Raw genomic sequence first — 13,655 nt, forward strand, 5'->3', positions numbered from 1 at the left:
AAGAGTTGTTTTTTTTATTCATTTATTTATTTGGTAGGCACTCTGTGTTCTTAACCGCTACTTTGCCGTTGTCTACTATGGTATTCTGCTGTACAGAATCCACACAGAATCTATTTTTAGATATCCATTATTCGTTATTGTTGTCGTTGCCAGTTTATCTTGCCGTGAGTCCATTGTGTCCGTTTGCCCATGTCGAGTATCCAATGATCGTTGCATTGTTCGGTTGTCATTTTAATCCGGGTAACGTTGGAGGAATGCCTTCGAGAAGAACAAGTTGTCAGTCGTCATCAGGCAGACTGACGGTAAGGCGCGTACCCCAAACGCCACCGTATGGGCTGCGGATCCGACGACTGACGAGGGTTTGGTGGAGGGGCTGGGAATTGAACCCATGACCATTCGCTTATAAGGCGAACGTGTAGCCAACTACGCTACGGGACCCCCCTGGAGCAAAGAGTTATATATAATCAAATATCTTCTGCGCTATTAGATACATTGATCGAGAGTATGCCATTTCATTACTGAAAGCAGTAAAAACTGGGTTCACTAGGTTACCTAGATAGGGTTCCCGCACCAAAGCCATTTGGGATTTGCCATTTTGCAAATATATTCAAAGATTAATAGTTGCTGATCTTTTATGCTGAAGATTGATTTGAGCTATTTTGACTGTAGCCATTGCGATTTAAGATAATATACTCCACAATGTCAGTTTGAGGAGATGGAACAGCTGTGATGTTCTCAAGAAACACGTAAGTTCTATCAGAAGCTGAACGCATCCCGCAAAGGCTTCATGCCGCGGGACGAAATGTGCCAGGTTAAGGATGGAAGCATCCATCTTGACGGACAAACGTGTGGTGATCGAAAAGTGGAAGCAGCACTGTAGTGTCGCTCATAACATTTATATAAACTTTGAATTATATTGACCATGAGTATTATGTACCTTCGTTATCACCGGATTGGGAGCTGTTTTGTTGCAGCAAAACCCCGATGGACATAGGAGGATCATATCGTTTGCCAGTAAAGCATTAACTGAGGTTGAACGAAAATATTTTCAAACAGTAAAGGAGGCACTTTCTCTTATTTGGGCGGTCGATAAATTTCAATTATACCTATTGGGAAAAAGCTTCAAATTGATATCCGATTGTAAACCATTCATTTTCCTATTCAAAGAAATGTCAAAGCCTTGCGCCAGGATCGAGCGTTGGGTTTTGCGTTTGCAGACATACTGTTTAGATGCAATCTACGAGCCTGGTGTAAATAATTTAGCGGATGCTCTTTCTCGATTGTCTGTGTCCAATCCTGTGCCATTTAACGCATCTGAAGAATGTTGCATCTTACAATTGGCTCTGACTGGACTTCCGAGTGCCGTATCAGTGCAGGAAGTGGAAGAAAATTCTTTGAATGACGATGTCCTACAAAACGTTTTGAAATGCTTGCTGCCAGGATTGCTCATGAAAGGCACGAAAATACTAGAAGAGATCCAAGACCGTGATCAAGCACAGAAAGTGAAAGGAGTGGAATATATTGATAATCGACGTATGGCAAAATCAAGTGATCTAAAACAAGGTCATACAGTGGTAGCGAAACGAATGCAGAGAGACAACAAGCTATCAACTCCATTCGACCCTGAAGAATACATTGTTTTATCAGAGGTTTAAAGTCTTATTGTCAGAATCTGGAAAACTGAACAGCTACCGGAGGAGTAAAAGGAAGGGGTCATATGCCCTATCTAAGAGAAATTGTCGCCTGGAGTGTGACCAAAAATTTACTGTGCCGTTGAAACCAGGTTTTAACGTACCATCTGTTAATCGATTTCAAGGAAGCAAACGATAGTATAGACCGCGTAGAGCTAAGAAAAATGATGGACGAAAACGGTTTTCCTGAAGCTTGAAAAAAAATATACTGACGTGATTATGAAGTGTCACTGAAAGATAATTTGTGTGGCTTTTACTACATCAATTCTTCATCGTGGAGATGATCGGTAGCGTGAAATAGCCCTCCGCCTTATGATCGATATTTCAAGATGGGTATTTTTCACGTAACATGATTCGATGCACTTGAAGATGCAGTAAAGGTGTCTTCTTCTAGACGAAGAATAATCGGCAGCATCACCATTCGGCATGGTATTCACACATTTGCTGCCTACTTTCCGTTTCAAAAAACATCCAACGGTACGAGTAAGTCAAGCCGACATATCCCATCTATGCCAATTCAATAACATATACACAAGTTCCCCACATGTCCACAGACTTTTATTGGTTGAATCGCTGCGCTCGTATCCCTACTTTTCCCATTATGTACGATTACAAGTGAGAAGTGATCTCAAAGGAATTTTCACCCCAAACGGCTTGACACCACTCGATAACAGTTGAAATGGAACTAGAAATTGATGCCAACTGATAAACGTATAATAACAAGTTATTGATAACTTTACATCAAGCACATAACCAACCATAAAAGTAATTAATTTTTGGATCCAACATCTCTGGCACAATGCATAACCCGTCCAACCCACTCAGAATCCTGATAGCAACTAACCAAATAATTCTCGTCAAACTTTACCGCCCAGAACCGTAAATTCCCCCAAAACGCCAGTCAGTGTGACAAAGTCCGGTGTCTCCAAAAGTGGTACAAATTAATTGCACAATAAATAAAGCATCAACAGATTTTAATGTGTATTCTGCGTAATTTTATCCCTCTTGTTATGTGGCATTTGCTGCCACCCTCCCAGCTGATGCTTACAAACCCTCCTAAGCTCTCTTTCACAGTGTTCTAGTCCTGTGGGTACACCGAATCAACTGCGGAAACAAACGTCGTCGGCGGCACCGTCTCACTTTGTCCTGGATTGCCATTGTCATTGTCGGTTCCCCGACTGGTTCCTCGAAACTTTCGGAAACTAATTGGAAAAGTTGTTTTAACTCTTGTGATTATTAATGCGGGCGGGATGACCTGCTCTCTCCGCCACCCTGCTACTGTGCCCCCTTTAGATCTCCACAGGCTGGGTCGTAATGCTGTGAAGATTCCGTTTTTGACTATTCGAACCATGGCCGGGTCGCATAGCGGTGGAGTAGGTATCATCACCGACCGACTCGAGTCGAGTGATGGTTGGAATTGAACTTTAACACTTAGAAATTAGTTTGATTCCTATCTCGCTGAGGCTTCTATAACTACGAAGTAACGCGACGAATAACGGCAGTTTTGTGTTGGGACCGGCTGAAATTACGATCCGAAATGTGTCACGTAGGGAAATTAGGGCAGAATGGAAGTTATTGCACTTGGGGAGAGATTTTGGTGGCCTGATTGGGTTTTGTTTATTATCAGTTTCGGGACGTTGGAATGGATTACTAAGTGCTTAGTTCTTTAGGGTTGATATTTCGGAAACATTCTTCTTATTTTCTACGTTCCATTGTTTTCTAATGAAAATGAGGCGGACTTTGGCCCGTAATGCTAAGGACAAATACAATGTTTTAAGCTTAATACGCATTTCAATAGCTCTCCCTCTCTGCGTTCACAATTGAAAATGGGCAGGATCGACTATGGGCTTGAATGTTATTGCCAAAATACTATTTTTATAATCAAAAACTTATTCCTTTTTGGCACAAATGCCTAATCAAGTTGCCTATCATAATGCAATGGTATTAAATACTGTAGGTGGATGAATTAGAGTTTTTAATTTTATTTATGTTGATATTTTCTTTACAAACATTGTTTTTCAAATCATCTAAAATCTTCCACAATTTGTTTTTTAAAATGTCTAGTTATGCTAAAGGGTTAGAACGAGTTTCAAGTGGCATTTTCATTTCAGATATAAAAAGCACAGTTCACGAAAGGTCAGCTGGATCAAATTTAGATCAAGCTTTGGTCGTCCACTAAACCACACCACCACATTTCGTATGACTCTCACCAGGGAGGTGAACAATTCCGCTGCCCCGAAAGAACACAACACAGCTATGCTACCTGTATTTGTGCTGCGTTAGAAAATTCCCGCCGGCTGGTTATCCTCCGGATCGGATAAAGTTTGACATCGGTGACTCGGTCAAATCGTTGTTGCCCGTAACGGCAGCCCAAACTCACACCAAACAAAGACCAACGACCGTTCTGTCGCCGGTTCGCCGCCTTTGTCATTGTTGGCTGCCGCTGCCATGCAGTGCCAGATACGAGGACTAGAATGAATTTATCGAGAAGCGCTATCAAGGAGTAGCATCGATAGGCAAATAGTGGTAGGTACACTAGAACCAAGCGTTTCAGGTCGAGCTGACCAGGTGAATCGTGGAGCAAAGGGTACAAGAACAACCGTTTGAGTGGGTTCTCCGCTCCATTGGGCTATACACGTACCAAAGACCAAACTGGGCCACTAGAGCTTCGACGGTTGTCACACAGCTGTTCGATGACTCGCCTAGTTATTTGGTGAAGGATGAAACAAGAGACAAGCTCTTCGTCTCGGGGGCAACGTCAGATTTGGCGTGGATGAAGCACACAGACAACGAACCGGACGGAAGTTTGGTCTGATTTATAGAGATAGTTTACAAACGATTAAATTTGGATTTGTGAAACCAACCGACAAGAGTGAAGGTATCCGATTGGTTTCTGCGCTAGCCGGTAGACAGCTCTAGCCCTGGATGACTGCCCGACACCACCGGATGACTGCAAATCTGGACCTTTTGGTTGGTGACCTGATGCCATTTAATATGATAACGTATTTAGCATTCTTGTATGTGTCGTTAAAATCTGGGTAGAAAATTTATATAAATTTATGGCAAATCGTTGGTCGTTTCCACTTTGCTTATACAGGTGAAAATATGTTGCTTTTTTTTTAAATGAATTTTAATGCACGTATTTGAAGCATGCAAATAAACGCAACATTCAATCGTTCCTTTGAATCGAAATAAAATTAACCAGCGCTTGTTTGCAAATTTTAATCAAATTGAATTGAATATCGAACGTTAATTCGTTTGCTGGGATCAGCTGCAATGTTACACGTCGTTGAAATAAAAAAATATAAAACAATTAGCAGAGCAGTTCTTCTGGAAAACATGTTTTTTTTTCAAGATTTCTTTGAAATTTAGCATAAACATTATTTTTAACAAAAAAAAAAGATTAATCAAATCTAGCGATGTGGGCGCCTTTCTCGTGCAAAAAAAAAAATACTAAAAAATATGAATGAGTGTTTTTAGCGTGATTTGTGCATAAAAAATAGTGTTATGACCATAACTTCTGACACCATAGTCCGATCTGGGACATACATACACACACATATATAGACATTACCTCCGTTGATCGAGCTGAGTCGATTGGATTATAATACTATGGGTCTCCGTAGTAGAATTCCAAGGAATTTCCAACCCTTTTGAAAGGAGGCTTTCGAACCACTTGAAAAAGGCTTCTGAGCCTCTTGAAAGAAGAATTCCGAGCCTTTTGAAAGGAGGCTTCCGAGCCTCTTGAAATGAGGCTTCCGAGCCTTTTGAAGAGAGGCTTCCGAGCCTCTTGAAAGGAGGCTTCCGAGCCTCTTGAAAGGAGGCTTCTGAGCCTCTTGAAAGGAGGCTTCTGAGCCTCTTGAAAGGAGGCTTGAGCCTCTTGAAAGGAGGCTTCTGAGCCTCTTGAAAGGAGGCTTCTGAGCCTCTTGAAAGGAGGCTTCTGAGCCTCTTGAAAGGAGGCTTCCGAGCCTCTTGAAAGGAGGCTTGAGCCTCTTGAAAGGAGGCTTCTGAGCTCTTGAAAGGAGGCTTGAGGCCTCTTGAAAGGAGGCTTGAGCCTCTTGAAAGGAGGCTTCTGAGCCTCTTGAAAGGAGGCTTCTGAGCCTCTTGAAAGGAGGCTGAGCCTCTTGAAAGGAGGCTTCTGAGCCTCTTGAAAGGAGGCTTGAGCCTCTTGAAAGGAGGCTCTGAGCCTCTTGAAAGGAGGCCTGGAGCCTCTTGAAAGGAGGCTCTGAGCCTCTTGAAAGGAGGCTCTGAGCCTCTTGAAAGGAGGCTCTGAGCCTCTTGAAAGGAGGCCTGAGCCTCTTGAAAGGAGGCTTCCTGAGCCTCTTGAAAGGGAGGCTTCCGAGCCTCTTGAAAGGAGGCTTCTGAGCCTCTTGAAAGGAGGCTTCCTGAGCCTCTTGAAAGGAGGCTTCCTGAGCCTCTTGAAAGGAGGCTTCTGAGCCTCTTGAAAGGAGGCCTGGAGCCTCTTGAAAGGAGGCTTCTGAGCCTCTTGAAAGGAGGCTTCTGAGCCTCTTGAAAGGAGGCTTCTGAGCCTCTTGAAAGGAGGCTTCTGAGCCTCTTGAAGGAGGCTTCCGAGCCTCTTGAAAGGAAGCTTCCGGGGCCTCTTGAAAGGAGGCTTCCGAGCCTCTTGAAAGGAGGCTTCCTGAGCCTCTTGAGAGGAGGCTTCCTGAGCCTCTTGAGAGGAGGCTTCCTGAGCCTCTTGAAAGGAGGCTTCTGAGCCTCTTGAAAGGAGGCTTGAGCCTCTTGAAAGGAGGCTTCCAAGCCTCTTGAAAGGAGGCTTCCAAGCCTCTTGAAAGGAGGCTTCCAAGCCTCTTGAAAGGAGGCCTGAGCCTCTTGAAGGAGGCTTCTGAGCCTCTTGAAAGGAGGCTTCTGAGCCTCTTGAAAGGAGGCTTCCGAGCCTCTTGAAAGGAGGCTTCCAAGCCTCTTGAAAGGGAGGCTCTGAGCCTCTTGAAAGGAGGCTTCTGAGCCTCTTGAAAGGAGGCTTCCTGAGCCTCTTGAAGGAGGCTTCTGAGCCTCTTGAAAGGAGGCTTCTGAGCCTCTTGAAAGGAGGCTCTGAGCCTCTTGAAAGGAGGCTTGAGCTCTTGAAAGGAGGCTTCCTGAGCCTCTTGAAAGGAGGCTTCCTGAGCTCTCTGAAAGGAGGCTTCCTGAGCCTCTTGAAAGGAGGCTTCTGAGCCTCTTGAAAGGAGGCTTCTGAGCCTCTTGAAAGGAGGCTTCCTGAGCCTCTTGAAAGGAGGCTTCCTGAGCCTCTTGAAAGGAGGCTTCTGAGCCTCTTGAAAGGAGGCTTCTGAGCCTCTTGAAAGGAGGCTTCCGAGCCTCTTGAAAGGAGGCTCTGAGCCTCTTGAAAGGAGGCTTCCGAGCCTCTTGAAAGGAGGCTTCTGAGCCTCTTGAAAGGAGGCTTCTGAGCCTCTTGAAAGGAGGCTCTGAGCTCTTGAAAGGAGGCTCTGAGCCTCTTGAAAGGAGGCTTCTGAGCCTCTTGAAAGGAGGCTTCCGAGCCTCTTGAAAGGAGGCTTCTGAGCCTCTTGAAAGGAGGCTTCCTGAGCCTCTTGAAAGGAGGCTTCTGAGCCTCTTGAAAGGAGGCTTCTGAGCCTCTTGAAAGGAGGCTTCCTGAGCCTCTTGAAAGGAGGCTTGAGCCTCTTGAAAGGAGGCTTCTGAGCCTCTTGAAAGGAGGCTTCTGAGCCTCTTGAAAGGAGGCTCTGAGCCTCTTGAAAGGAGGCTTCTGAGCCTCTTGAAAGGAGGCTTCCTGAGCCTCTTGAAAGGAGGCTTCTGAGCCTCTTGAAAGGAGGCTTCTGAGCCTCTTGAAAGGAGGCTTCCTGAGCCTCTTGAAAGGAGGCCTGAGCCTCTTGAAAGGAGGCTTCCGAGCCTCTTGAAAGGAGGCTTCTGAGCCTCTTGAAAGGAGGCTTCTGAGCCTCTTGAAAGGAGGCTCTGAGCTCTTGAAAGGAGGCTGGAGCCTCTTGAAAGGAGGCTTGAGCCTCTTGAAAGGAGGCTTCCGAGCCTCTTGAAAGGAGGCTTCCTGAGCTCTTGAAAGGAGGCCTGAGCCTCTTGAAAGGAGGCTCTGAGCCTCTTGAAAGGAGGCCTGAGCCTCTTGAAAGGAGGCTTCTGAGCCTCTTGAAAGGAGGCTTGAGCCTCTTGAAAGGAGGCTTCCTGAGCCTCTTGAAAGGAGGCTTCCTGAGCTCTTGAAAGGAGGCTCTGAGCCTCTTGAAAGGAGGCTTGAGCCTCTTGAAAGGAGGCTTCTGAGCCTCTTGAAAGGAGGCCTGAGCCTCTTGAAAGGAGGCTTCTGAGCCTCTTGAAAGGAGGCTTCTGAGCCTCTTGAAAGGAGGCTTCTGAGCCTCTTGAAAGGAGGCCTGAGCCTCTTGAAAGGAGGCTCTGAGCTCTTGAAAGGAGGCTTCTGAGCCTCTTGAAAGGAGGCTTCTGAGCTCTTGAAAGGAGGCTCTGAGCCTCTTGAAAGGAGGCTCTGAGCCTCTTGAAAGGAGGCTTCTGAGCCTCTTGAAAGGAGGCTTCTGAGCCTCTTGAAAGGAGGCTTCTGAGCCTCTTGAAAGGAGGCTTCTGAGCCTCTTGAAAGGAGGCTTCTGAGCCTCTTGAAAGGAGGCTTGAGCCTCTTGAAAGGAGGCTTCTGAGCCTCTTGAAAGGAGGCTTCCTGAGCCTCTTGAAAGGAGGCTTCCTGAGCCTCTTGAAAGGAGGCTTGAGCCTCTTGAAAGGAGGCTCTGAGCCTCTTGAAAGGAGGCTCTGAGCCTCTTGAAAGGAGGCTTGAGCCTCTTGAAAGGAGGCTTCCAAGCCTCTTGAAAGGAGGCTCTGAGCTCTTGAAAGGAGGCTTCTGAGCCTCTTGAAAGGAGGCTTCTGAGCCTCTTGAAAGGAGGCTTCTGAGCCTCTTGAAAGGAGGCTTCCAAGCCTCTTGAAAGGAGGCTTCTGAGCCTCTTGAAAGGAGGCTCTGAGCCTCCTGAAAGGAGGCTTCTGAGCCTCTTGAAAGGAGGCTTCTGAGCCTCTTGAAAGAAGGCTTCCTGAGCCTCTTGAAAGGAGGCTTCTGAGCCTCTTGAAAGGAGGCTTCTGAGCCTCTTGAAAGGAGGCTTCTGAGCCTCTTGAAAGGAGGCTTCTGAGCCTCTTGAAAGGAGGCTCTGAGCCTCTTGAAAGGAGGCTTCTGAGCCTCTTGAAAGGAGGCTCTGAGCCTCTTGAAAGGAGGCTTCTGAGCCTCTTGAAAGGAGGCTTCTGAGCCTCTTGAAAGGAGGCTTCTGAGCCTCTTGAAAGGAGGCTTCTGAGCCTCTTGAAAGGAGGCTTCTGAGCCTCTTGAAAGGAGGCCTGAGCCTCTTGAAAGGAGGCTTCCTGAGCCTCTTGAAAGGAGGCTTCTGAGCCTCTTGAAAGGAGGCTTCTGAGCCTCTTGAAAGGAGGCTTCTGAGCCTCTTGAAAGGAGGCTTCTGAGCTCTCTTGAAAGGAGGCCTGAGCCTCTTGAAAGGAGGCTTCTGAGCCTCTTGAAAGGAGGCTCTGAGCCTCTTGAAAGGAGGCTTCCTGAGCCTCTTGAAAGGAGGCTCTGAGCCTCTTGAAAGGAGGCTCTGAGCCTCTTGAAAGGAGGCTTCTGAGCCTCTTGAAAGGAGGCCTGAGCCTCTTGAAAGGAGGCCTGAGCCTCTTGAAAGGAGGCTCTGAGGCTCTTGAAAGGAGGCTTCTGAGCCTCTTGAAAGGAGGCCTGAGCCTCTTGAAAGGAGGCTTCTGAGCCTCTTGAAAGGAGGCTTCCGAGCCTCTTGAAAGGAGGCTTCTGAGCCTCTTGAAAGGAGGCTCTGAGCCTCTTGAAAGGAGGCTTCCCAGCCTTGAAAGGAGGCTTCCCAGCCTCTTGAAAGGAGGCTTCCCAGCCTCTTGAAAGGAGGCTTCCCAGCCTTCTTGAAAGGAGGCTTCCAGCCTCTTGGAAAGGAGGCTTCCCAGCCTCTTGAAAGGAGGCTTCCCAGCTCTTGAAAGGAGGCTTCCCAGCCTCTTGAAAGGAGGCTTCCAGCCTCTTGAAAGGAGGCTGGCCTCTTGAAAGGAGGCTTCCCAGCCTCTTGAAAGGAGGCTGCCGAGCCTCTTAAGAGGAAGCTTCCCAGCTTCTTGAGAGGAGGCTTCCCAGCCCTCTTGAAAGGAGGCTTCCCAGTTGTCTTGATAGGAGGCTTCCCAGCTTCTTGAAAGGAGGCTTCCCAGCCTCTTGAAAGGAGGCTTCCCAGCCTCTTGAAAGGAGGCTTCCTAGCCTCCTAGCCTCTTGAAAGGAGGCTTCCCAGCCTCTTGAAAGGAGGCTTCCAGCCTCTTGAAAGGAGGCTTCCAGCCTCTTGAAAGGAGGCTTCCAGCCTCTTGAAAGGAGGCTTCCAGCCTCTTGAAAGGAGGCTTCCCAGCCTCTTGAAAGGAGGCTTCCCAGCCTCTTGAAAGGAGGCTTCCCAGCCTCTTGAAAGGAGGCTTCCGAGCCTCTTGAAAGGAGGCTTCCGAGCCTCTTGAAAGGAGGCTTCCGAGCCTATCTAATTCATTACAATATTTCCTGTTAAACAAAATCTTGCACAAAAATGCGATTTTGTCGATTTCTGCACACGATATTTGTCTCAAATCTGTTTTTTAGCTATCCTTCATGTAAATCTCCAAAAACTCTCCTTTAATTTTCGTATCCAAGGCTGTTGATAACGATTTTACTACTGGACAACTATTCTTTAAGCAATACTTACAGAATGGCTACATCTACGGCGAGAGTAGGCTGTGCTTGCGAACGGACGCGTTTCAAACTTTCTGTCACAGTTTTATTTTTCTCGAATATATTTGTTTAAAAGTATCGGCTGGCTGGTACTGTTTCGGTACTGTTTCAATTCAAATAGACAATTAGGTTTCGAAAAAGCGCAGTTAAAATCACTACTGTTTGTTCATTTTTGTCATCATAGAAAAAATTCGAAGCTTCTTCCAGCTAATATATGCACAATGAAGTTTCTGGTCTCCTGATATGGATAAATTTGGTGAGATTGTTTCAAAATATTGCTTACTAAGTTTCGTATGACTAAAACTAAATACACGCTGGATTCGAAGAAAGTTAGCTCTCCAAAATTGCTGATTAGCATTTCAACATTACCTACAACATCTTGAGATAAAACTTTTGAATAAAAGTCATTCATTGCTGTCAAACGACAAATCGGTTCTTTTATACCACCCGATATAATCTTTAGTGGTGTTAATCTTCCCACCTGGAACGTGAAACCTATAACTATGCATAATTCTGCTTCATTTCGTAACTAATTGGATATCCATAACAATCATCAGGATTTAAACCCAGATTTTTCCCAAAAATAACGAACCGAATCCAAATTTCTAACACCCCTCCTTCGCAATAACGCACATAATCGTTCGCACCCATACCATCCATTCCCGAGGCATGCATCCGGATTTGAAATTTAATTTTGCACACAAAACGATAATTGATAAACCATGAAACGAAACAGATAAAATTTCATGCTTCATAATTCCATTATTATTCGTAGGTAGGATGCAACGGATCGGATCCCGATTGATTGCACATTCCGAATACGATAATTTCGCTTGCCTATTGCTTGCATTTAACAATTTGTACTGAAAGGCTCAAATTTCTACCACGAACGATCTGTTTATTGTTAAATAACACCCACATAGTTTGGGTAAAGGATTTTGAAACTTTAAATTGAATTTAACAATGTAGAAAAGCTATTGTTGAAAATCAAATTCTTTTCGAAACTTCTTCAGACACACTTTTAAAAAGGCTAGAAAACAAGTTGGTACATCGCATACTGTGTCCCAAGTATTTACTGTTAACTATTACATATTTCGGCCAGGTAAATGTAATTTAACGACAAAAGGGACCGTCATTCAACCGCGATCCACATCACTGCTAAGCGGATCAATCTTTCAATTTTGTCTGCGACCGGTTGTTTTCCCTGGTTTTCCGATGAAAGCAACAGCGCCTGCAGCAGCGATCGGTCGATGCTGCGTTGGCGTTAGCTGCTGGGTTGCGGGCTTCCGATTGGTTTCGGTGCGAGAATTTGCACACAAAACAGCATCCTACTGGCACCTATATGGTTGGTTCTGCTCAGGTTGTCGATGGGGGAGGGGCTGTGGGTTTGGTATCCCTTCCGATGCGAAGGGATTTTAAAGCGATTTAATTCGTTTCGATTGTCCCGGCGACGCTCGGTGGTAATTATTTGCGCCCGTAGCGAAAAAAAAAAGCCAAGCATCCGAGGGCGACGAATTTCAATCAGTTGCATGAATTATTGAGCGGTTTCAGAGCAAATTTCACCGATTTGTGCGTAAAATGGATTTAATTTTCTCATTGTCTTTTGTTATTTGATTTATATTTTCAGAATGACACTATGCGAGTGATATTTATGTACTCGAAGGAAAAGCCACAGAAGGGATCCCTGGTACTGCCGGATCCGATGGAAGCCTTCAAAGGATCTCGATCGATGTTCGTGACGCAGAGTACTACCCAGCAGCCTCTAACCAAGACGGGTGAGATCAATATCTTAGAGCTAAGAAACGAAGATGTTGAGCTTCCGGAGACTGACGAGAGCCTTTACTGGTGCAAAATCTTCAGACTGGACGATTTCAACGAGAAACACCATCTTGTACGGGTAAGTAAGACATGAATTAATCAAATTACAGTGTCGCATATGACAAGTGTACAAGCAAAATACGAACAAATTTAAGGGCAAGCTTGTATTTCACCTTCGCTATATCACCCAATTGACATCATATAAGATCTTGTGTTTACTTGATAGGATTTTTTAATCATCTAATAGACAAAGCATATGCGTTCTATGTTCAACATTTACTTTAAACAATAATGCATATTAAAGAAAATGCAATCCCGAAGACACGACTTTTAAATATTTACAAAAATAGTGAATTCAATTTAGTGTTGGAATCCAGATAGTGGCACACAACATCACTTACATATAGAAGCAATTTTCCTTACCGCATTTAGTTGTATACAACAAGCACATATTATACTTACACAGTAACACCACCCTTGCGTCCGCATCTGACAAGAAAGCAAACGAAAACCGAAAATTGAAAATTTAATATCCTGTCGACGAGTACTATTTGCATTGTAAAATTGAAGGAATAGTACGTACATGAAGCATCACTGATGCTAGAATCTCTGAAATGTGTGCAGAATGATGCAAAGAAGTGGGCTCCCTTCATTCGATATTCGACCTCAATGCACAGAGAAGAGTTTCAATTCTTTAACGACAACCGACAAGCCAGCGGGTAATCTTGAGCATTGCAGTAATCTGTGGGCGATCCGAGTCCAGTAGCAATGTAAATACATCCGGATGATCGGAAAGTGTAACAATGGAAATTAAGGCACTGTATGATAACTGTTCCGATTCATCAGCTCATAATTCTTCTTTTATGGCTAGATAGTAATGAAGAACATGGTGACACGACACTCTAAAACTAATATGTTAACCATTAAGTTCTGTTTTGATGAACTACATCTCACACTCTTGAGCACAAAAGTATTACGACAGTGATTTAGCAAAATATAAATGCCCTCATTGTTTGTTCCGAAAATCCGTGCCGAAATAAATTATTGTAAATTTAAAATGGCATGATGGTTTAAAATGATATCAAACTACATAGTCAGTTTTTTACTTCCTATTTTTCACGTCGATTAATTTCTTTCATTGTTTCCTGTGATGTTAGTTTACATATGAGTTTTGAACGAACAATAATTGTAACAGTGAAGAAATTTTGAAGTCCACGTGTCTTATAATGTTTTTAAATCAATATTTCAAATAAGTAAAAAGGTCAGTTCAAATAGTTGTCCTACCAGTACATAAGCTTTAATGTAAAAAATCCCAAGTTCATGCCCTGACCTGTCGAAAACCGGAAGTAATCTTGATTTGACCCTCGCCTTGGCCGGAAACGCACTCTCATCGTCAAGCAAATACTTCAAACACCAAACCCCCTTCCGGGTGGAATCTTTTTTGAATACCAACGTTGAGT

At 44.7% G+C, this 13,655-nt stretch overlaps 1 protein-coding gene across 1 annotated transcript in view; it reads left to right on the plus strand.

Annotated features, from left to right (window-relative positions):
- The window catches only part of LOC134226775 (MOXD1 homolog 2-like), a 387,300-nt gene that overhangs the window by 238,664 nt on the left and 134,981 nt on the right, over nucleotides 1-13,655 (plus strand). The window contains exon 4 of the mRNA XM_062707752.1: nucleotides 12,005-12,274. Coding sequence (XP_062563736.1) covers nucleotides 12,005-12,274 — 270 coding nt within the window. The remainder of the gene's footprint in view (nucleotides 1-12,004; nucleotides 12,275-13,655) is intronic.

The sequence above is a fragment of the Armigeres subalbatus genome, chromosome 3 (assembly GCF_024139115.2).
Source record: "Armigeres subalbatus isolate Guangzhou_Male chromosome 3, GZ_Asu_2, whole genome shotgun sequence".
Taxonomy (NCBI): Eukaryota; Metazoa; Arthropoda; class Insecta; order Diptera; family Culicidae; genus Armigeres; species Armigeres subalbatus.